The 25,903-nt window shown below is 41.5% G+C and overlaps 1 protein-coding gene across 1 annotated transcript in view; it reads right to left on the minus strand.

Moving 5' to 3' along the window:
- The window catches only part of COL4A2 (collagen type IV alpha 2 chain), a 732,177-nt gene that overhangs the window by 527,663 nt on the left and 178,611 nt on the right, over window positions 1-25,903 (minus strand). The window contains exon 4 of the mRNA XM_078657554.1: window positions 23,580-23,660. Within this exon, the coding sequence (XP_078513680.1) occupies window positions 23,580-23,660 (81 nt within the window). The remainder of the gene's footprint in view (window positions 1-23,579; window positions 23,661-25,903) is intronic.

Genomic DNA, 25,903 nt, shown 5'->3' on the forward strand with positions numbered 1-25,903 from the left:
AAAAATTTCATTTGAAATTGTCCTTCCAGAGTCCAACACAGAAATCATTGATCCAAATGAGATTGAATTTATGGATGAAACTTGGGACCAAGAACTACTGCAATGTGTACAAGCAGTAGATAACCTCCTTGCAAATGAGGACATTTTACAACCTCAGAGACTACAATGTATATTCCACGATAATTATGAAATTTCTGACAATGAAATGTTAGAAAGTTTAATAAATTATGAAACACAATAAAAAATGCTTAAAAAAAAAAAAAAAAAAAAATAATCAACAAAACCAACAATCAATTAACATACAGCATTTGAAAAGTCTATCATTCATTTTTCATTGCAGTACGCTGCCCAGAACGCTTCCCGGTTCGCGGACCGGGCGCTACCCACGCAAAAAAACAAAAAAAAAATTTTTTTTTTTTTTGCCCCGCGGGGCCCTTTTAAAGCCTCCACATTAAACCTAAGGGGTCAGGGAGGATCTACTATGCCCCCTTATGGTTATTTCCACCTTTGTTTTGGCCTCCTTTTGTCTCTCAATCCTACCGAGAGACAAGATGGCGGCCGCTCCGGACTGTTTGGAATGTTTACAGACGCCGGATAACCAATCAGCTTCGCTACGCGAAGTTTTGGTACGCGCCCCGGTCCGCGAACCGGGAGCTGCCCAGTCCGCTGTTACAGATATATATCTTTTTTTAAACGTTAATTTCTCAAAATCCACTGGAGCACATATATTGAGACCTACAAAAGGCACATCGGGCTACCAGTCTCTACAATTTTGCCAAGTTTCGTGCAAATCCATTCAGCCGTTCGGGCTAAAAGTGCGACAGACCGCCCTATGGAAAACTCAATGTTAAAAACACGTTTTGGGACCCCCCTTTTTTCTCGGCCCCCCCTTGACGAACCCCCCCCAAATTTCCAGGGGCTGCTCAGAAACAAAATGTTCCATTTTCCAGAAAATTTCAGCCAATTCCGTCCACAAACGCCAAAGTTATTAGACATAGAATTTTCAAAAATCCCATAGGGAAAAAATCCTAACTATATATACCTACTGGCGACCGCCAGTAGGTAATATATATATATATATATATATATATATATATATATATATATATATATTTTTTTTTTTTCCCCAAAGTGCCTCTGGGCTCAAAGATCGCGACTCCACAGAGAAAAGGTTCAAACCTTTATTTTCGAAATCGGCTCATTTTCCCCTTCATTTTACAATCCCTGACGCGTTTCAATGCTCATGCATCTTCATCAAAGGGGTGGGGAAAAGTCATTTCACGGGGCGGATTACAACTTTGTTTTCCCTTTTATAACAACCACCCTCCAGTGCGTGGTATGCTGGGTGTTGTAGTCCATAATTATACCCTTCGGTGGGGTCCGTGTGAATGCCATCATTAAAAACCCCCAATGTACTTGTTAATTGATGTAGCCCTCCGGTGGGCCCCAGGAAAATGCTCTGGTCTCCAATTATGATTCCTCTGTGCTGGGAACTGGCTGCTGTTTTTGTAGCAGCCACGCAGACCTGTTTTCCAGTTTGCCAGGCGGTGCAATCTTCCACGGCCGAGGCCGCCGTGTATTAACATTTCCCCAAAGTGCCTCTGGGCTCAAAGATCGCGACTCCACAGAGAAAAGGTTCAAACCTTTATTTTCGAAATCGGCTCATTTTCCCCTTCATTTTACAATCCCTGACGCGTTTCAATGCTCATGCATCTTCATCAAAGGGGTGGGGGAAAGTCATTTCACGGGACGGATTACAACTTTGTTTTCCCTTTTATATAACAACCACCCTCCAGTGCGTGGTGTGCTGGGTGTTGTAGTCCATAATTATACCCTTCGGTGGAGTCCGTGTGAATGCCATCATTAAAAACCCCCAATGTACTTGTTAATTGATGTAGCCCTCCGGTGGGCCCCAGGAAAATGCTCCGGTCTCCAATTATGATTCCTCTGTGCTGGGAACTGGCTGCTGTTTTTGTAGCAGCCACGCAGACCTGTTTTCCAGTTTACCAGGCGGTGCAATCTTCCACGGCCGATATATAGGGCTTGTGAAGCAGATCGTTCGGTAGAAACGCGTCGCCAATAACAAATACTTTTGTTTCACTGAACCTGGTGTGCGAGTGTCTTTCTTTTCTGGTGGTATACTGTGCCTGAGGAGATTTCGAACATATATTATATATTTATCAAGAATTTGTCTCTGTTTCTACCTCTGTTTATGTAGAATCTCTTCACGGAGAGGTAAGGACACAGCAGCACAGCAATCTTTAATTTATCGAACAAATATTACTATCGGGTGCGCCGCCACACAAGACCAACATGTTTCAGCCGTAGCCTTCAACAGGGTCATTATATATATATTACACAGTGGCAGTGGCTATTGTGAGGCCAGATTATCCAGAGGAAGGTATTTTTGGTTTTGCTAATAACTTTAGCTCCATTTAAAAAACACCTGGCAAAACTGTGCAGTGATGGCGGCTATGCTGTGTTTGCCTGTGCACATGACACATAACATGTTGGTTCACCTGCCACTGCATAAGTGTGTGCAGAAGTGGGTGCATTGGCTCTTTCCACCTTTATTGATTACATGAAGTTGGTGAGAAAGGTAAACTAGTCTATAGGTGGGACCTAAAAATGACCACAAGAACACAGGCCAGAATAAGAACCTGTATCAGGTGATGAAACACGAACGCTTCACAATATGATTAGGCTAACCGGTTTTAGGTTTAAACCTACAATAACTGATAAAACCCCACCAAAAAGAAAATATCCCTCACCAGTGTAAACATATAAACACTGAAATAACACCTGCAGAACCCCAAACTAAATGATATTAAAAGAAAAGAAAATAAGAGTAAAAGAGTCATTTTTTCCCTAAAGGGTACCAATACAATGTAACTTTGTTATACAAGCTATCAGCACGAAAGACTGGGCTAACATTATTCTGCTTGAATTTGTTGTTTAAGGAGGTCACTAAAATATAATTTCGTCTGCCTTTTGCTTTTTTCAGTTTTGTGGTCTTTGGTCTAAAGATGCAGGGTTTAGAAACATGTTTTAGGTAGTATTTAATGATTTTATAAACTGTAGAGAATCAGGAAATATCTAAATCATATTTGACATTTTGGCTGTGTTTGATTCTTTCACTGATAGGTAAAATGGCTGGTTTCATAAGAATCTTTGCCAATGTGTGCCATCACATTTACTTACAGAGAATGGGTAAAAATCCTTGATACATCTGCCCCCAGTTTCTAATGAGTCAGTATTGATAGTAGGTAAATTGCCAACACCAAGTAGAGGATCTTGTTTGCCAGAAGTCGAGCCTGGCAAATCAGACCATCTACTTCACAAGCTATGCTTTGGGATGGAGCAGGTGGCCACAGCTGCTGTAGAAGACCTCGCCAGTGGCACCAGCCCCACAAGCAGGGGCGTAGCATCAGGGGGGTGTTTAAGGTGTTACACCTCTCCAATAAATGTATTTTCTGGTAAATAGTTTCGTACAGGTGCTTTCAGCTGGGTATGGTGAAGCGTCTGTTAGATTTCACCAGCATACACACACACAAAAACACACACACACACTCTCCCTCTCTCTGTCTGGAAAGTCTTCAAAAATGTTGGCTATTTTACAAAACACTGTATTTTCTCTCACTTAGCATCCCCACCAATCCATATTCTTTTCCCTGTCCACTGCCCCTTAAGCTCCTCTCATGTGCCTGGCTTGTCTATAATGTATTTTAACATTGTATGCCACTGTGGTTTTTAAACTATCTGAAGCTCACTCCCCCAATCTTACTGACCAAGCTACGACCCTGCCTACAAGCAATGTCCAACTGGTGACTGCACCATGACGTCCGTAAGAATAAGATAGGTTGCACTTGACAAGGTGCCTGACTTCACCAAATATGTTCCTTCGACAGGAAATAAGGCCTCCTGTGAGGATACTGGACAACAACAGAGAGCCCACGGAAGAGTGCCTGCTTAGCACTGTATTATGTTGGGGTATCGGCATTTCAATAGCACACATGTAAGTACTATTCGTTGCAGAGTTATAAGCTGTGAGAGAGGTCTACACACTTCCCAGATAGGTCTGTGCCAGGGATTTGCCTGGTAAGATTCAAACAGTTCTGTTGTGTGCATTGCTCAAGCCAGAGCCGGCTTTAGGGATGTGCGACAGGGCCCAATGCACTGGGCTTGAAATATCTTATGGATTTAAAAGCACCTGCTGCAGAGTCCCTTCTGTGTCCAGCACAGTTCTGGCAATAAAAATGTCAAGATAACTCTGGTGATTAAAGTACCTGCTGGAGAGAGTTTGGAGCTTTGTCTAGTGGCAGTATTGACTCATAACAAAGTAGCACAGAGGATTAATGTGCCTGCTGCAAAGCACTTGTGCCATGCAGATCACAGAACTGTATTTTAGGTTGATAACTCAGTGGGTTACTGCTTTTGTCATAGAGATCCTTTTGTCACTTGCAGTTCGTATTTAAAATGCTAATGTAGCACAGTGAGCTATGAACTGTCGACAAAGAGCTGCATGTACATTGCAAAGTACAGGTAAGAAACATGTTTTTCCCAAGTCTTTTATTATCCTAATTTTACTAAAAAGGGTTTAATTAGGTAGAAAATACATTCTTATTTGTAAAGCCAATCCCTGTTATGTTTTAATTCCCTACTTTGTGCTTCTCTAGACTGAGGGCCAGATGTAGGTAATCCCCGATTACCGATTCTTAAATACCGAATCATACCGATTCGGTATTTAAGAACTGGCAATCGGGTTACAGGTATATTTACCGAATTAATTACCGAATCGGTATGATTCGGTAAATAATGAATCGGTATTTACCGATTCTGTAACTGCCATTGATTCCTATGGGCCTTGAGGCCCATAGGAATCAATGTCAATTACCGAATCGGTAAATACCGATTCGGTAATTGGGGAAAACATTGAAGGGTGGCAGGGTGCCACTTTGACACCCTATTGTACCCCTCAATTGTGCATGGGTGCACATGTTGCTGACATACATGCATGTATGTCTGCAACATGGCACTGTTTAAAAAGCAAAAGAAATGCTTTTTAAATGGTTTTCTTAATTTACCACCAACTACTAGTTGGTGGTAAATTAAGAATTCTTAAACCCTTGTAGAACTGAAAACAGAGCTACCTATATCTGAAATTACAGATTCGGTAATTTTACCAAATCGGTATTTTACCGAATCGGTAAAATTACCGATTCTGTAATTTTAGATGCCCCTACATCTCAATATCCACATACCGTTCGGAAACGGCCGAAAATCGGTATTTTCGTCCGTTTCTGACTGGTATTTGGACACCTACATCTGGCCCTGAATGTCTTAAAATACACTGCCTGCTAGTATGGGTGGATGAAATGTGACTGCAACACCTTGCAGTCTTCATTGTCCTACGTAACATTTTGCATACATTCATTTACACGTCTGATTCAGTGTCTCTGTATGATGTGTTTGTGAGGTAAAGTGCTTCGATACCCTAAACTGGTATGAGTAGCGCTATAAAACAAATGAAATACATGTCAGAGAAGGGAAATGGAGAAATCAGGGGCACTATTGGAGAGTGGTAAGGATGGAATCTGTGGAGAAGTGAGTCACTGGAGGGTGCTAACAAAGACTAGCGCATCAGGCGCCACCAGCATCAAAACAAGGCCTGGGTCCACCGATATGAACATCGTGAAAGCACTACAATGTACCCCTGAGCTCAGAAGTGAACACCTATTCGCTGTGCAGCGGCGGCTGGTATGGCTTGCAGATGTTGGGAAGTGAAGGTTGCGGGTTGCGCCGGTCGGAGGGTTGCACACATTTTTTTTTTAAACATTACAAAAAAATAAAATAAACTTACCTTTGCGCCGGGTCCCACGTCTACACTCCTGCTCTTCCCCGTCTCGGATGGAAGCACAGCCCGGCCCCACTGACCGATCACAATGCTGCATTGCAGTGCTGTGGTGGGTTTTGAGCATCCCGGTAGGATACTCAACCAGTGAATGGGAGCCTGGGCCTGTTCTCCATGTAGACTGAAATGCAGCCTGCATGGAGAATGGGGAAACGGTGCATGACTGGTTTGGGTGGCCAAAGAGGGCCGACCAAACAGTTATCACGCACTTAGGCATAGGCAAACCACTCTTCCCCTGTCCTGCTCCGAGAGCAGCGCAGTCATCTCCCACCCACCTACAAAAGCAGCAGGAAGCATTAAATGTAAATGATAACAAAATTATTATCATTTAATGCTTCTTCTTCTCACTGCTTAAAAGCAGTGGGACGACGCTCCTTCGCCATAGCGGAGGAGCCGCCACTGTTGCAGTGTAACCCCGTTGTGAGACATTGACACTTTTTAGCCCTCTCCCTGCAGAAACATCCTCTACCATTATCTGCTGACAGAGGTGCTTCTATGTATAGGTATATACCTATAACTATTGTCAATTCACTGCCTTCCAGATGTACCACAGGAAAAGTCATTTGATTTTTACCCACAATGTTGAAGTGTACGCACAGTATAATTTTCCACTGAGGACAGCCAGCACTTATTTACAATTGATTGTATATTTTTTTCAACTGGCAAAACATTTTTTTTCTTACAACTCTGTGAGGTTTGGGGGTGTTCCATTACCCTTTCCTTCGTGAAGAAAGGGATTTACACCCGTCCTTGAGTGGTGCAAATCTTTGAAGATAGATCAGAGAGGACTTTGTGAATGCTCAGAAACTTGTGTCTTTGTGACACCGTTGCCATCTGTGCCTCGTTTCATGGCTCACCACCACCAGGGGCGGCTCTAGGCTCATGGCGGCCCTGGGCAGGGAGCGTAGGTAGGGGGCCCCGGAAGAGGGGGCCCGGGTGGGGAGCAGGGCGGAGGCCAGTGAAGAGGGGGGGGGGTGGTCAGGGTGTTTGGAAGTGGAACAGAGCTTGAGGCCACCAAATCCCTAACAGGGGCCGCCATTCAATTATGTATCCATCCTCAGAGGATTATTATATTAAGGATATATATTGGCGTGGTGGCCCCTGGGGTTTGGTGGCCCTGTGCAGGTGCACAGCTTGCACATGCCTAAGGCCGCCCCTGCCACCACTCTATACAGCATTTTAAGGAAGTCTCCAACTCCAGGAGAACCGTGGTTTGGAATTATTCAGTGGGTTGAAAGCTGCTTAATATCCTGAAGAAACTTTTGCTCCCTTGCTCCTGCCACAGTCTTTGTAAAATCCCATTAATAAATATACAACAAATTACTTTTTACATTACAGTTGTCATTGCTACGTATATGAGAGGATAGTGCAAGCTGGTTGAGCACTTCTCTACTCACTTCCTAATGTATACGATGCAAGCAATCTAAAGAAAATCGGAGTCACTTCTTTTGCACATGTACATCTCTTAAATATGACAGGAAAAATGCTAAAACCATTTGTAAAATAAATACAATATCTGACCATGCATTGACGCTGTGCACTTCTTGTTAAGTGGTCAGGTCGTGATTGTGACCAGTGATGAAGTAAAGTTTGTAGGTATAGGCTTACAGCCAAAATTGTTATCAAACTTTTAAGTTTAATTCTTATAACAAACAATAACTGGTGCCGCATTATTTGGTCATTTATGATTTTTCTTTTCAGTTACTATTATTATATGTACTGTATATTTTATTGATCAAGTTCACGCTATATAAAACTGTATAAATAAATAAATAAATAAATACTATGTCAGCTCTGCGACTAATGCGGTTTTAGTTACATTGTTCTATGCCTTATCAGTAAATGGTTTGGCTTGGTTTGCTTCGAAAATGGCCGCCCATCAGGATTGCCTTGATGAATGTTGACACCGACGTGTCTTAATCAAGCTTCAAGATTGGTTGCAGGAGCAAACACACTTTCTCGCATTGATCGAATTTCTAGAACACTTCTAAACATGGTGTGCATCGTCCGCAAAGCTTTGTGTTTTGGGACCATGGTTTATTTAGCAGGAAAACTTAAAAAAAGAGGACGGAAGATGAACTAAAAGATGGAACGTGACTTCATTGAATGTTTTTAGGGCGTGGGGTGGACTCCGGTTAAGCCGTGTCCGCAGCCTAATGTGATGATTTTTACATATAAAACTGAAGCCGTTGTTTTTTTAAAACTGGGTTTGGCCTAATTGGGGACATATGGCTATAAAGTGGGTTTATTGGGAAAAGTGTGCCTTTCTGTTTATAATGTTTATAATGGAGATCACGTACACATAGGCAGGAAAACATTTTGATCACACTTTCCTTGGACTTTGCACAGCGCAAAAGTTCAATGTACGGACATTGTTCGTGTCATTACAAAAATGTGTAAAACTTAACAACAACAAATTTAGGTGCAACTTTCTGCGCCTAGCCATTGGCACAGCATTTTTGTTTGCATTTGCATCATTTTTTTCACCATATAACTTTCTCCACAATTTTTTGACAGATTTTTGCAAGCCTCTTTTTGCTTAAATGTAATCCTTTCTTGCTTGTAAACATTCTCATCCTCATGCAAGGAACCGCCATTTAATAGCCAATGCATTTCAGGCCTCTGGGGCCCTTCATCAGGGAAAACTGCTAGCAAGCGATCATCCACCCTCCTTCCAAACAGACGTCTGTTTGGAAGGAGGGTGGATGCCAATGGCTAGGCGCAGAAAGTTGCACCTAAATTTGTTGTTGTTAAGTTTTACACGTGCAGTGTGGGCATGGCACGACGCCAATGAGCACGCAACGGTTAAAATGTTTGGAGTTTAAAATTACGGAGGAAGTTGTCAAAAAAGCAGAGGTGTGCAGCCCGTTTATATATGATGATTACAAAAATGTGTGCCACGTTCAACAAAACATACAGAACAACCCCTATCTTATTTATTGAACTGAGAGTCACAAAACATATTATAGCATTCTAAACTACTGCTGTGAGCTATACTGGTCGTTTAACCACATCACTGCGGCGGCTATTCCGCCGCAGCGCTAAGGGGGCGGGGGGGCCGCGCGGCGGGCCCATGCTGGTGACGGAACCGCTCCGTCACCAGCCGCGGTTGAGCTGTGCTGATGACGGAGCGGTTCCGTCATGGCCCCGCACGCTCAATGGAACGCCCAGCGCAGGCGCGGAATCTGCGCCGCGCAGGCGCGTCAGGTGGGCCATGACGGAACCGCTCCGTCATCAGCATAGCGCCACCGCGGCTGATGACGGAGCGGTTCCGTCATCAGCAGGGAACCAGTTAAGGCCCTCTACCGACTTACAGCCCCGAACCACAGACGAGGGCAGGCCGGACTGGCCGCAGTGGGCGTTTTCTATTTGGACCAGATGGGTTGGAGCCGTTTTTTGGGTGGTAGGGGCCATTATTTTGATACTGGGGGGCGGTTTTGCGGCAGTGCTGCACTCACCAGCACCCCCTCTAACTCCACCAGACCCGGGGGTGATCTGACTTAATTGCCAGGGCTGGTTTGCGTTCTCAGTCTGGACGAGGGCAAATAGAGAGGGAAAGGTCCTTTAACAACAGGTATGGTCCAAAACAGAAGAGATATAATGATATTAGAACATTACACCAACTTAAGGTAGAATATTATAAAGTAGACAGGGAGACACAGAAAGATAAACCTTGGAATCCTAAAGCAGAGCTTTAAACCAGTCATTATTACACTTCTGCACTCCCCTATCTTCAACGGAGTTCTTAACAGTCCAATATTCTATTCGTTAGTGAAAAACCAGTGTGTAGTCTATTCAATTTCATCAAATGCTGCTTTGTGTTAAAAAAAAAAAGTCGAAGGTCTGCTCCCATTTACATTAACCTACTATTTTAGGATGAGCAAAATAATGTTGTCTTTTAATTCTTTATACATTAAAGCCAGCTAATACCTTGCGCCCAAGCCATTCTCACAGCTTCGGGGTCCTCAAGTAGTCTGAATTGTCACAATTGTTGCAGTGTGATGGTTAATTTTGCAGGTCCTGTTAGTGGCAGAGCTGGCACGGGCAGTGGCTGGTGTGAGCTGCAGTGGCCTCCTGACAGGGCCCTGGCACTAACCTTTTTTTTACAAACTAAGAGCTGGGCCGCTACCATTGTCTCTCCATCATTGGCTGAGGGATATCCTCTCAGTATTACCTTTGTTTGTACACTGAAATGTGCTCAAACAATGGGCCCTCTCTGTGGCATACTTAAATATGGCCTAACTTCAAATGAATTCTGTAAGGAAATTACTCTTTTTGTATGGTCACCTCCAAAGTTTTGGCCTAAAGCGGCTGGTTTTTTGACTCTGAGAGTGTACTGAGGCCTGCTAACCAGATCTATGTGCCAGTTCCCGGACCCAGTTGGCATAAGCTAACTCACCGGTAAGCCCTTAGTAGATAGTACCAGGAGACCCAAGGCCTGTGAGTTAGGATGTCCCCTCAGGAACTGCAGCACTTGTGTCACCCTGAGTGGGACCAGATAAAACGTGACCCCAGTCTGCCATTGCAGACTGGAAGGTCCTACCAGCATGCTATTTTAAAAAAGAAATATACAATATTTATTCCTGTATTATATTCACGATGTAAGAGAGACACAAAAAAGAGAAACATATCATATAATAAAAGTTCATGGAAAGAACAAAATGAATTTGAAATTTCTTTTTATATTGATATATTGTTGAAGTAGTACAGGTAAAATGCTTCGCAAAGGTACTTTTTCTCGGTCGCTCCAAAAGAATATACATAGAGAAAGTGTATGAAGAAGTGCTTGAGTGTAAAGTGATCAAGGAAAGAAAAATAGATATGATTTAGGAAATATATTTTTTGATTTTTTCACCCATGACTCCTGAGACCTGAGTAAGCCATAGTGAAATAAGCCTGTTTGAAAGAAACCAACCTTACTGCGCAGTGGCATATGTCCCTATTCAAAGGGAAGTGGTGGTCGAATTCTAACACGACCTTCCTTGGGACGTGTTTACTAAACCCGGGCTAGAAATAGACGTGTCGACGTTTCGACCTGACTGCTGCGTGAGGCAGATCCGGCCCTTGCATGCTCAAGGATACAGAAAGGGGACACATTGATGTTACAATTGGGACTGCCGGGGCAGAAGTAGAACCAATTTTAAGGATTGAATTGTTAAACGGTCTAAGAGAAGACAGCCCTGAAGAAGTCGTGGGGAACTCCCTATACGACAAAACATGTGTTGGCTGGGCAAAAGAATGAAGAAAATAAAGAAAACGAAGAATAATCATTGTGCATTAATTGTTCACATGTGTGTTATTATCTAGCGGGTGCTCGGGGGATATGTGTTTATTGTTGGATTTGCTATTGCTTGTTTGTGGTAAGTAAAAAGTCTTGATTTACCGTTAATGGAAAAATCTATATCTCCCGAATCCTCCAGTGTTTCTTTTTCCTTTGGGTGTCCACAAATTCATAAAAATATAATCTATTGTTATAAACTGGTGTCGGATTTCTTGAGTGCTGAGTTTATTTCTTTCTCAAATGTTTTGATGCTGTATAAATGCTTTACACGTGTCACATTTTCTGTTTGGGAGAGAATTGATAATGTATTGATCAGCCATTATGTCAATAATTATGCGGTACTCCCTTATAGATTTGAGTGAAAAGCCACTCATGTTTACTTCAAGTGATAGAGTTATTCCTCAGAGCAGTACACACTGCCTCTTTCACATACTGCACCTCGCTATAAATCCAAGTATAACTGCCCCCCATAGAAGCTCCACACAGAGTGACTCCAATTCTCCAAACACTCGTCAGGGTATTTCATAGAAAGTCCCCTGCATGACGTATAAACACCATGGGAGGACCATCATTTTCAAGAGTGCTATCTTGCTGATCAGTGATAATCGCAGGGAGTTCCAAAACTGGATCAAGGGGCATAATCCTTGTAGTACTCGCACCATGTTAAACTCGTCAAACCTATGCTCATAATGTGTGATGTGACTACCCAAGTATTTAACCATATCCACTCTCCAAGGCAAGCCCGACCCTGGGAGCCGGTCCACTGGTACCCCGGTAAGCCGGCCCAACAAAACAGAAGAGATTTAGGGCCATATGTATCAAGCCGTTTTTCAATCGCAAAGGCCGAAATTCGCAGAATTTCGGCCTTTGCGACTCGCAAACGGCGATTTTGCATGTTTTGGAATGTATGAAACATTCCCAAAATAAGTGATTGCAAACTTGTGCAATTCCTTATTTTTCCATAGCATTTAGGGAATCGCAAATTTTCTATTCCTTAAATGCTATGTATGTAGCAATTTTGCCTTGCGAATTTTGTTTAAGAATTGGCAAATTACCACCAACTTTTAATTGATGGTAACTTGCGAATTCTTCCAGAAATGCACAATTTGGCATTTTTAAAGGTGGCATGTGATGCACACACATGCCCATAGGGCATGTATGTGCGCCATATGCACACACATGTTCTTTTCAGGGGTGCAGCAGTGTGTCTTTGTGACACCCCTGCACCCTTGCAATAATTCTCAAATTGCGATTAGCAAATTGCGAATTCGCAATTTGAGAATTATTTTGCATTCATTCCTATGGGCCTCGTGGCCCATAGGAATGCATGGGAAATTATTCCTTAATTGCGAATTCGCAAGATGCGAATTCGCAAATAAGGAAGCTTAAGGAATCGCAAATAAAAAGCGATTTTTTTCATACATACCATTTTGCAATTCCTAAATAGCGATTCCTTAAAATTCGCTATTTAGGAAATGCAAAATAGTTTGATGATACATATGGCCCTTAGTTGTGTTTATCCTAAATCCACAGAACTTCTAATGCTCCTCTATCACATTGAGCAAGACTGTGACTAAAATATCTGGTTGTCTCAAATATGACATAGCGTCATCAGAGTGCAGTGACACTATATGGTCTGCAGCACCCACCTGTAAACCCTAATCCCTAAGAGTCGGTCGATGTCTGCAGGTCAATGGTTCTATTGCAATAGCGAAAATCAATGGGGAAAGCAGGCATCGCTGTTGAGTGCCATGCTGTAACACCATTTATGCAGATAGACATCTACCCATACAAACTCTCGGTCCTGAATTGTTGTACAGCAGCTGAATTCCCTGTATAAATTGTGGTCCCAGTCCCACTCTGCGGTGCACCCGCCAGATATACTCCCATCTCATTGAGTCAAAAGCTTGCTCGATGTCCAGAAATGCAAGCACGTATAAGTCGTCTTGTAACTCCAGTACGTGTAGCTGCTTTATATTGTGACCATGTTTTTCTGCAGGATAAATCCCAATTGATCCCATTGTATCAGAAGGGAAAGATACAGGAGCAGCTGCGCTGTTCCAGCACATGAACAAGTTGCTTGAGATCCACATTCAACAGGGTGAGATATGATCCTGTCTCCATCGATCTTTTCCCGGTTTCAGCATCGCCACTATTAAAGCCTCCCTGATGGACTGTGGAAGTTCATGCATCTCGAAGGCTTCAGCGAACACCAACAACTTGTCCAGCAGGGTTTCTAGGAATAATTTATAGAACTCTGCCAGGCGTCCGTTGCCTCTCGGTGCCCTGGCTGTTTTCAATTTATTGGGTGCACCCAACAATTCTTGTTGGCTCAGCAGTCCCTCTAGTGATTCATGGCCGGTGAGGTCTAGCCTCCGAAGGGGCATTACTTCCAAATAGGAAAACAGCTCCTGGTCTTGCCATGTGGTAGTGCAGTGAACACCCATCTCAGATGGTCTGTGAATACTTCATTTATGGCCTGTTGTGCATAAACTTTGTGAACCTCCCAGTCCCTAATCAGCAAAATGAGGTGTATTGCAGTCTCAGACCTTATCAACCTTGCCAATACATGATCAGTCTTATCTCCCCCGATACCATCATGTTCTACCCTGGTCTAGTTGTGTTTGTCCAGTTGGTCCCATAGCTTGGACACTTTATGCTGTTGTCTATCCCAGGCTTTTGAAGAAATCTGATTTGTGGAGAGCGCCTTTTCCAAACTTTTAATTCAACCTTTTGTCTCATTAAATCCCTCTCTAGAGTGCATCTGACACACACTATAGTTGCCAGACAACCCCCCCCCCAGCAATACCACCTTCATGGCATCTCACTCTACCGCCCTGCTACCTGCCGTTTCCAAATTATGTTGAAAATAGTACGGCCGTGCCTTCGAAACAATGTCTCTAAAAGCAGGGTCCGTTAGTCTCAACGAGCGTACCTGCAGGGTATGTTGTTGAATTGAGTATGTGAGGAAAAGTGGGGAATGGTCTGATATATAACAGGCCAAGTATTGCACATCAAGCGGCCCATAAAGTTCCCGCCATCAACATTAGGTGCATATACGTTGCCAAGGCATATATCATGGGCCTCGAGGGCAACCCTCTAGGACGAAATATCAGCCCTCACTGTCTATACTCGACTGAGTAGACCTAAATAGAACCCAGGGGGTATCCACATCAAAGCTCCCCGGGAGTATCCTGAATATGACGTGGCAAAAAGCTGCCCGCGCCATCTCTTCCTTAGGTACTTTATACCGTCCCTCCAGATGTGGGTTTCTTACAAAAGAGCTACCACTATGCCATATCTGTGGAGGTATGTATACACCCTGTTTCGTTTAGTCAGATTGCTCAAACCAGGCAGATCCCATGTCATTAGTTTATATGTAGCTCCCTTACCCACCATAGGTAAGTGTTAGATATTATCCATGCCCAAAGCGTCAATATATATGAGCACAGCTGTGCCTCAATTTGCCTTTCCCCCATGGAAACTCACCACACGCCACCCATATAACTATTTCAAGTCAAACAGTAGTAAACTGAAAAACCACTAACCGTCCCACCCCTGTCCCTCCGACTGGCAGAAGCCACTAAACCCCCATGGCTCAACTATCGGTTAAGAGGGCTGTGAAACCCTGCCCCAGATTCTCTGGTTTACTCTCGAGGTGTAGAGTTTGACCAAGATCCAAGCCCACAACTCATCGTGAGTCCTCTGCCAAGGCTCAGCAATCTGCAATAGGCCAGCACTCCGTCTGTCTTGGCTTGGAAGTAAAAGTGCCAGAGCTGAATATGAGATCCCACCCGTGGAGGAGAAGCAGCACTAGGCAGTGCCCTTTAAACTCCCAATCCGACTCCCTTTTGCAACATTACCTGAGAGCCATTGGTCACTTAGTGGGAGTGTGCAGTGCAGCGGATAACACAGCACCTGACTTAGATCTTTGCTCTAGATCATACATCCCTTTGACCAGATTGCTCGACTAATATCAGTCAGAAAATGACAGGAGGGGTACTATCAACAGTTCTATTCCACTAAACTGTTTTTCGACTTACCCGACCCCCACAACGCCCCCGCCACACAGCTCTTACCTGTGCTGGCTGCCACTGTTTAAATGTCCCACTACTAACTGAAGTAACTTGTAGTTTGTTTTAATGTCTCCCTTTATTTGACTTCTAAACTCAATTATTCTAATAAATATGAAGGGGTTAACATATATAAGATCCTCAATACATGAAAACAGCATTGGATTTCCTTGTGTAAGTTGTGTGTGTGCTTGACTGTGTACAGTACACATTTGGCACCAGGACATTTTCAACTAGAGCAGCAAAGGCTTGCTCTTATCCCAACCACTCACCCATACTTGTGTCACTGCCTATCTTTCACAATAATGTAAACTGCCTTCAGTTTCTTCCACATAGATTGCTAACTGCGTGAGCCAACAATTTTCATGTTTGCTCACATAATGAGAGCCAGAGGCCCACAACGTTTTCCTCATATAAACCATGAGTAACTAGCAGTACATTTTCGGAGAAGTACGCATTCCATCATAACAACCCTTTCAACGCATACCACATGGCAAAGATTATTTACATTTTTCGAGGAACAAATCAAGTTAAATACTCTGCTGCAACGAAATGTAAGCAAGATGTGAACGCGAGAAGGCGTCATTTATCAATGAAACCGTGCTGGTATGTTCCCAACAAAATCCCGCTCATATCTACCGGGCATCCATTTTCCCCCCCACATGTGCCTGACCTTCGGTGCTTAGGTCACATAGGCCACGCCCCACTTCCTCATAAACACACACCTGATCACAAGCTCGTGAGCCGAACTGAAATAAGCTAGAAAGAGCTGGAAGGAACATTGGGCGATGCGTAGGATACCCACTATTCAAGTATAGATGTATTCTTGTGAACTACCACAACTACTGTGGATTTGTTTTCATTTCAAATCGAGGCTGGGAGGGGCTTGGGCAGAAGGGAGTGTTCTCACAAAAATAGGAAATCACATCAGCCAAGCATTGCCAAAGCCTATAGATCTAGGCATGATGTGCTAACTCTTGGAGCCTAAGCACATCAAAGCCAAACAAGAACTGGAAGATGAACTATATTGAAGGTTCCCTTGCATTCATTATAGTCCTGTTTTTGTTTCTATTTCAAATAAAGTATGTTTTAATTGTAAAGTAGTCTCTTATTTAGTGTAGTCCACTTGAGTGGAGGTGGAAGGATTGCACCCAACATATCCAATAAAATTAGGTGAGAAATACATACTTTACTGGGCTCAGCCAAGCCATGATTGGCAAAGTGTGAAGCCAATGGATGAAAGAGGGTGGTTGAAGAAAGCATATGCTTGAAAGGGATGAATGCAAAGCCCTGAATGCCAGTGTATATTGTAAACAGTTGGTCTGTTTGACAGCTTTTCCGTCACTACCCAGACACAGAAAATGGGAGTTCTGGGAATCCCTTCACCCAGGAATGTTTTTTCAAGAAATATGCACATACTAACATCTCACCCATCCAGCCCAAGGCCTAAGGGCCAAGGCCTAAGTTCCGCAGGTTCCAAATCCCAAATTTGGTGGAAGAGAAGGGAGAGCAGTGCAAAGCAGCAGCACAAGCACAAAGAGCAGACAGCGAAAACTGCAGGCAAAGGTTCAAACTGCACACAACCGCAAAGTTATTATACTGACTATATAAGGATAATACCAAAGGAGCCCCCAGAGGAAGGCAACATGGTAATCTGTTTGGTGTTTAAGGATTCAGGTTCTCGATAAAATATACAATGATTTAATTATGGACTTATCTTTGCGGAACGTATAGTTTTTGATTGATATTGACATTGACATTAAAATTTATAGTCATATTAGTCATATTAATATGTGCATTAAATACTGAGAACATATAAAAAGGAGTGTGGTGATGTGTAGTGTGCTAACTGGCCCGCAATAAACCTGGGGCAATGTGGAAATTAGAATGGAAATATATGAATTAAAAATTCTGCAAATTTGGAACTAGCATTATGATAACATCTATGATATAGCCTGTAATGAATGTTAACCTCAAGATGATCAGTAACCTGCGTCTACTCTGGGACACATAAAAGCAACATGGTGCTCAGACAATACTCCTAAAACAATGATAATCCAGGGTGTAGTGAGTATGGCTACTGGTACATTGAACAGTGCTTCATAGCTGATAATCACTTCATGAAGTCTGACTTTGTAAATCATATTATGATTGGTAGGTTGGAATATACCCCTATATGTTAATTGACAGAACCCTGGAATAGTTAAGCAACACATTGGAAGGGTTTCTGATTATATTGGTAAGGGCTTGCTATGTAAGTCAGATGGCATTTTATTTTTAAGACATAGCAATAATAATGGGTTAATAAGTAACACATGAGCAGAGATGGACATTATGAACATGGAATTTTCAACTTTTTTCCAGCTGGTCTGTTATGTTGTGCTGCCTTTTGTATTTGCCTGATGCACAGCCATGTTTTGTAAGATACACATAATTCTGTCATAGGTTCATGCATGGTCATAATTCGCAGATATTCAAAAAGAGTGCTTCTGGCCTCGGTGGCATGTAGTAAGATTTAGAAATTGAGAGCATTCTGAAAGCCTATATCTTTTAGGCCAACAATTTTGATCTATTGAAATCCAAAATGGTATTTTGGCCTCAAAATATCCAACATTGGTAAGAAAAGTGCTCACATTTGTGATTTTCGTTCATGGGAATTCGATTTGTTGTTGGTGCCAAGATGATCACACTGCCTATGTTTGCACTAGAAGCAGAATTCAAAGCTGTGTTCAGACACTGTTTATAAAATCTCAGGATGCAAAGATGACTGCTTGACTTGTCATGTCTTTATCTAGGAGTCTGAGATACTTTCCAGTGCAAGTTAATGACAACAAACGCTCCTCTTATCTGTTTGTCCATCTGGAAATCACTGCACATTTGTTGATGTGAAATCAAATGCGAAGAATGGGAAATTTAAACTTCATCATAATGTTTGTGCAAGAGCATTTTATGTTTATAAATAAAGTTCCCTGTTTTTTTGTTTTACCTGATAAATGTAGACTGAAAAACATTTATTTTTCTGTCTGTATTTATTTCTAAATGTACATAAAATCAGAACGTAGGTTGTTTTTGAGTGATTTTAAATGCTGCCAGTCATGGATGCCAGGCTAAAAGCTATGCTGATTGACAGTTAAGGGGTTAAAAAAGAAATACATTTTAGTACTGAGGTTTAAGCAGGATGGATATACACGAAGTTGACACTAAAATGTGCATGTTTTCATATGTGTATTGATTTATCATCTGTGGGTGTTCATTTTATTGAAACCTGCCAGGCATTCCATTAAGAGTCTATATTTATTGGTTAAATAAATGTGGAAATATACTAGTTTCAGCTTAATTTTTTCACCAACCGCCTAATAAATGTGGATTAATAAAGAGAAAACTGGCAAATAAATAAATGTGGTCAAAAGCAGATGGAAATAAAAAAAAATACCTTAAAACCGGGATCCCTAAAAATACTTTTTTGTTATCAAAATGTTTCTGATTTAGTTGAAATCACAATAAGCGAATTTGTGCAAAGATATTCCCTTGCACTGGGTTTGTACCTGGAGCATATCTGTATACATAGGGCTTGATTCACAACGATTTTGCTGACTTACTCTTGTAGTACTCATGAATTTTAGGAGTAAGCCTGGAGTAAACCAGGAGTACTACATTACTCTTGAAGCTCACGAGCAAGCTGGGAAATCCAAGTCACACCGTCTTATACACTAAGAATTGTGAACTGCATGTTATGGCATGCACTGGCACACGCACACTGCGGACAAACGTTACACAAAATGCATGTAAAGCACATCACTTACAGGTCAAACGTCCATGTGCATTGTGTGTTTTCTGATAGCCATTTGTATTTTTGTACTCAAGCTGGGATCCGTAAATGCGTGCAGTTGGAAAAGCATTTGCACGTAAATACACACATTTTCAACTGATTAAGTAGCCGAACATACAATATTCCAGAGAAGAAGGCAAGGTTGGTCGATAAGGAAACTTCAGACCATGTTTTATAGCACTCCTTTACCAGTAGTGTGCAATAAAGACACTAAATAACATGGATAAATAAGGTTTTACATGGAGAAAGAGTTTAAGCGTGTTGTTAACAGGCTTATTAACTGTGGTGGAAGGGCACCTTTGTCATTACCGTTAGTACCATAAATTGAGACATTGTCACATCTTAGTTACAGTGTTTCAAAAGGTAAAGGTGCTATATAAAAAAACGTGATTATTGCATTAAAGAACATAAGTCCTCTGTTGAAAGCTATTTCTTAATGAGAGGCAAGTGGCTGGCTGTAGTTGACTGGATGTAATCCCACCAAGATGGGTGGTCGAATCTTCTGAGGATCAGCCAATACTGTGAATATCCAACTTTCATAAATCTTTCAGTCTGTCTGGTGTGATATAGACCTTGAAATGAGGTGTTTGCAAAGAAAGCTGTGCACAGATGCAACTGCACTGCCTCAAAAATGAGAACAACCAAGCCTTGGCTCTGATGTCATTTTAAAGAGAAGCTACCAGAGATTTTAAGAGAGAAGACAGGAAAAGCATAGTCCCCAATTGGAGGCAGAACATACGTAGGTGAGTGGGCGACCCCATACCTCATGATATGGTACTAGAATACTGTTGCCTAAATATTGCCGGACAAAAATATTTTGTTCTAATATGTCTGATAAAAAATATAGCGCCTTACATTTTGTTTAAAAATGTTCACCCACTGGAGTTAATAAAAGGAAATATACACCCACTGGAGCAATATTTTTGTTATTTATATGATATTTTTGTCAGTCGTCATTTTTTTCATCGACATTCTGACATGCCTCCAACCACACAGGTATAGCAAACCTGTTTTTCAGCTAAACACAGGACTTGAAGTGGTTACCAGAAGGCAGGTGAGGTTAAACAGCTTGAAGAAGAAATACAGCAAGTTTTGTCTTCTACTAAATTGCTTGAAAGTCATGTGAATGTTTATTGGAAACAAAATGGAGAGGTTTACATCTATCTACTTTAACCCGTTAAGTGCGGTGCACGTTCAGCGGACGTCGCATGCACTACCTCGGTAGTGCTGCGCATGTCCGCTGAACGTCGCGGCCCCGCCTGCGCAATAGAACGTTCCGCACCAGCGCGGAACGTTCAGCGCAGTGGAGGGGTTAAGTGTAACAATTTAGGAAGCAGCGTAGAAAGTGCACCTAGGGGCTTCAATGGAAGAAAAAAAAATTGTCTCAAACCGCCTTATTGTAAATTACTATAATGTAATACAAGGTGGATTTGTAGAGTGCTGCTTCTCACTCGTGATGGTATCTAGGCGCTGAATATTTGGCTAGTAAAATACAGTCATAAATGAGGTGAGCTCCTCATAGTCTTGTACTCTGGTGCCACTGCACCTGCTGCACTATTGATAGCTGCACTTATGATTTTAGATTTAAAAGTGTGACCCTAGGGGATTTTGGGATTGCCCGAGACTCAGATAATGTCAGCATGAGTGTGGAATGGAATACATCTGATGGGTTGCTCACTTATATACTAACTTTACTTACTATTTTCTTCTTATTGTAGCACATGCATCAAAATAATGTCACAAAAAATGCAGGTAAACCCGTAGAAACCATTCATAGATAAAATGCACAACCTGTTCACTAATATTATCATAAAAAAGTTTTGCTGTTAAAATCTGATTTTCTTTATTTTACGGTTTTTTTGCATCTCTGTGTGAGAGCTTTTTTTTTTTTTACAAAAAAGGTCTTGTATTTTTTTTAAACATGCACTCCATTGCTATCTTTGTGCACCCATTTGAATTATGGGCCTGACTTATAGTTTGGTGGACGGGCTATTCCATCACATATATGACGGTTATCCTGTCTGTCTTATTACAAATACCATAAGATATAATGCCTTTATTAAGCACATGCAGGGCTGTGTATTGGTGGAAACCCCACATCCGTATCTCATTAAAGCATGAAGATGCTCTGAGTTGGTTTTTTTAACAATTTTATTAGCATTTTTCCAAAAACACCAAGGGATAAGCAGATCATATCAGGAGCCATGCATTCCAATGTGTTACAGTGGCAAACTCAGTACATTCTTTTTCAAGGAGAAGTGTCCTTATCATCAAACTTGTACTTAAGAACATGCTACCTGGTCTAGTACCAGACATCTTGTTTGGTTGCTAATTATATAAACTTTAACAGTTAACGTGTCCCCCCTCTGGGCCCGGGTATGCTATGTGTTACAAACAATTACAGGTTCTGTATGAATCTCCCTAAAAAACACATGTATGTAGGTTTTAAGTAGAGGTTAAACCAAACAGTGCCACACTCCTTGCTGGGACCCAGACACACGCGTATTGTACACAGGCGTGGACCAATATCACCTTCAGGTCTCAAACATGAGCAGGGAATTTGCGGTCCAGGAGGTCTTGCCCATATCTTTGTGCAATCTGACCCACACCTATGTTTTTGAAAAGAGCTTAAAACCTAGTTATTGCCTCCTGCATGCTAATTTTGTCATATTGTTTACTTATGTTGGCTGTATCAGGCTGAACTCTATCCCCACTGCTACAAAGCCTACCATTAAGTGGACAGTGCATATATAAATCGGTATATAAACAAACAGAAGCTGTTCATCACGTGTCTTTCTTCTGGCTCTATGACAGCTTGCATGTATCTATCTTGAACTGAAGTTACTTCCTGTATGAAGAATGCAGACATGAAGTCTTAGCAATTATCTGAGAAGGTACAAAAGAGCTCAGTTGTTTTCCTATTCCATAAGCCTCTTGTTTAGAAGGGTGTCCAGGTTAACTGAAGTGTGGTCTATATACAACTGTTGGTTGTAGTGACAACTTAATCAGGTGTACATTTAATAATTTGACACATGTAGTTATGTATTATGTACATCTTAAACCCGATTATATGAAAGCACTTGGCCCTGCTGTGTGCTGTTGAGGCCAAAATCAGCCACAAACAGTTGGCCATCTTTTCTGTGCATCTAATGGCATAGTTCATGGGGTCAATGCGTTTGCAAGTTGTTTGCGGTTCTTAAAGTGGTGCTTTGTAGGATGTAAATTACTTTTCCATATTGCAGGAATTTCACTAATATGTCATCACCGTTTTTCAGAGCCAAGATGCCTTTCGAATTTTGTTATGAACTTTGAGAGTTTGGATTCTCTCTAGAAATTATTCACTGTGAGATAGTGACTTACCAATGGAATTTGTTGGTGGCTGATCCTGTATTCACTCTGTGTATGAAATAATCGTTTTCTCCTATTCCAGTGGCACATAACTAAGAGGTAGAGAGCATGGCAAGCTGTATTGTATGCTCCTTCTTTTTATTTGTATTATGGCACTTCATGTGAGCCTTCCTCTTAGAGAGCTAGTGAATAGATGAATGGGTGCTATGGCAGGTCACTGATGTAAACCTGTATCGAGACAGTGAGAGCGCCTTTACTACTAACACCGGTACATTATTGGCTGTAAACGGGGCTCACTGAAACCTTGGCCCCCCAAAACTATGAGCAATATCTCAGAGCCAAGTAGATAAGGCTTACTGAAACAACCAAGAAGATTTGCACATGGATAGATGTAATCTGCTTGACACACGAACATGCCGTGATCTAGGATCCAGGAATGGATGGAATGCCAGACTCAGGAACGCAGTTTCCCTAGAAAATTGATCACATTCCAACGAACAAGGCGGAAGCACATATGATACTCTAGCACACATAGAGTTGAAAACGAGACAGTACTCTTTAAATAAACAGGACTCGGAGATCTTCTTTATCCCAATTTAGTAATGTTTCAACAGTTGAGATGTTGGCTCAAATGTCTGCCTCAATGTCTCATGATTCTCTATGCAACAAAATCCCAAATATATTATGGCCATGATAAAATGACCATCTTACATTATTTCCGGGGAAAGACAACAATCCACTCAACAAAATAGCATTTGAGGTCTGAGATACTCAACTATAACTGTTATTAATGATCTGGATATGTCCATGCAGACTGTAGTATCAAAAAAAGACTTACATGTCTTTGTCACAGAAGTTTCTGACCATGATAACATATTTCTCAAACTCCTAACATTTTGATAAGATTTTTCATACAGCTAGGCACAAAATGAGTAGCTTTGATACAGCAGGGAGATTTGAATAAATGACAGAAGCATGGATAAATAGGGGCATTCTCTAAAAATCGATTCCAAGATATTTTTAAGATAAAGGCAGAGTATTGACAATAGACAATAAAATGCCATTCACCTAAAAGTCTGTTACATTTCATACTCGGTAATCAAGAAGCTCTGGAATAAGAAGTATTTAGGTACTCACCCGACTGCCTTTCTCCGGAAGGCACTGACAGCCCTTGCTACAGTCTCTGCCATTGCACGGTCCAGTGTAGGATTTCCCACCCTAATGGAAAGAGACAACCACAGCATTAGATGATGTAGCTTTCGGCTTTGGTAAATTTGTCCTCTATAATTCAATGAGAAGTTGTGCCAGACAGATGGAAAAGAGAATGAGCCAAAACACATTGTTAGTTGAGAAGAAAAAATACACAATCTTTTGCAGATTCTTGATAAACACTGTATGTTCAAAGGAGAAGTCTTTTGTGGACAGCATTGTAGAACATGTAACTGAAACACAACAATAAAAGTGAATCGCAGTTTTCAGTGTTAAGACATTTTTGTTTAAAACTAAGCTCCAACATAAAAACACATCTGAAGAAAAGACATGGGAACAGCGTGATATTGACTTGACTCTGTGTATTTGTCTGTAGTTACAGGGATGATCATGTCTTTTACTTACTATTCAGCACAATGACTACAAAAGTTTATCGTAATGTGTTATTCTGCTTCAGTAAGCTGACTTGTCATGAGACCATGGTTTCGGTAAAGGAAAGACTATCAGCTAGATTCATCAAAGACCCGTTTTGCGAGTCTTTAATAGCGATTCATAAGGAATCGCTATTAAGGACTTGCAAAACGGGATTCATGTAGGAATTGCAAAAAATATTGCGATTCCTACATCTTCCTTATTTGCGATTAGCAAATTGCTAATCGCAAATAAGGAATAACTCCCCATGCATTCCTATGGGCCTACAGGCCCATAGGAATGAATGGGGAGTTATTCCTTATTTGCGATTAGCAATTTGCTAATCGCAAATAAGGATGCGATTTCAAGGGTGCCAGGGGTATCCAGAGGACACCCTGTAGCACCCCTGAAATGCAACATTACACAGGTGTTGCGCACACACATGTCCAAAGGACATGTGTGTGTGTAACATGCAACAGAGAATAATGCACTAAAGTGCTTTTTTCAATTTTTTTCGCTATTTACCACGAAGTCTGACTTCGTGGTAAATAGCGGCCAAATATTGCGAATTCGCAATTTAAAACTGGTTAATGAATTGCATTTAAGGAATCTTAAATAGAGATTCCTTAAATGCAATTCCTCGCTAAAATGCGAATTCTGTAATAGCGATTTTTGCATTTGGGATGATGAATCCCAAATGCAAAAATTGCGCTCGCAAAGGGCCAGATTCTGAGAATCTGGCCCTTTGCGAGACGATTTTCCTTTCATGAATCTAGCTGTATGTACCACTTCCTTAGCTAATCCCAATGAACAACTCTATGGATTTTTCTTTTTACCAAAATGTTACCAAAAAGCACAAGCAGAAAATACGGCCGAGATCTGCAAAAAAGGTTTGAATACCTTGTTTCCTCTTAGTTTGGCGCACAAACATGTCAATTTGTGAGAACATACTTAACATTCTAGGACACAGAACCAGGGCTGCTTGTTTTTACTCGTGAAAATTGCATTTACGTGTGTTCAAAATTTGCGAATCTGGTGGATTTATCTCTCACATAACTACAGGAGCAGTGACAAGCAACTGGCTGCATAGTGAGGCTCTTTTTTCAAATTTAAGTGATCATCTACATGCGTTCTGATTTGCAACACTCAATTCCAAATTTGATGGGGGTGGTTACGGGGAAAGTGAACTACTTTACGATCGTATAAAATGTCCCCACGATTGAAGAATTTCCACATATAAGGTGATATTTCAAAATAAATTGATGAGAGCCTTGTATTTTACTGGTGGTCAATAAGACATTATGATTTCCCTATGTAACACAGGAGGTGGATAGACTAGGATTATTTTGTAGGAAACATATTTTTGTGGAGTAAGGAGGCCTTAGGATCTGATAACTGGACAAGGTGCCTATTCCCTGTTGGCTGCCCTTGGCCTCTGGCGTATGATCGGTAATGTTGAGTAGGGAGACGCTTCAAGAGTTGCATGTATAATTGTGTACAGTGATAAATACCAAAATGGGATTTTGCTGTAAATTTTGTGGGTGACCGCTTGGAAATCAATTTCATACAGTTCATGGAAGGAGAGGGCTGCTTGGCGTACAAAAGGGTGTGGATGCCTCATAGTGTGAATTTTGTAATAAACAAAATATTCTGGTGTTTATATGTTTAAAATATCTATAAATCAATATTAGATGAGTGTACAGGGCCCTGTCAAGAGTGTCTATTGTTTGTAGTTAATGTTAGTGGTAAGATTGCTCAATGATGTGAGCAACTGAAAGTTAAGGGTAGGCCGTGCAGCGCTATATATATGCTTGAAGTCAATACCATGAGTGGCCTTGAAT

Source organism: Lissotriton helveticus, chromosome 8 (assembly GCF_964261635.1).
Source record: "Lissotriton helveticus chromosome 8, aLisHel1.1, whole genome shotgun sequence".
Lineage (NCBI taxonomy): Eukaryota > Metazoa > Chordata > Amphibia > Caudata > Salamandridae > Lissotriton > Lissotriton helveticus.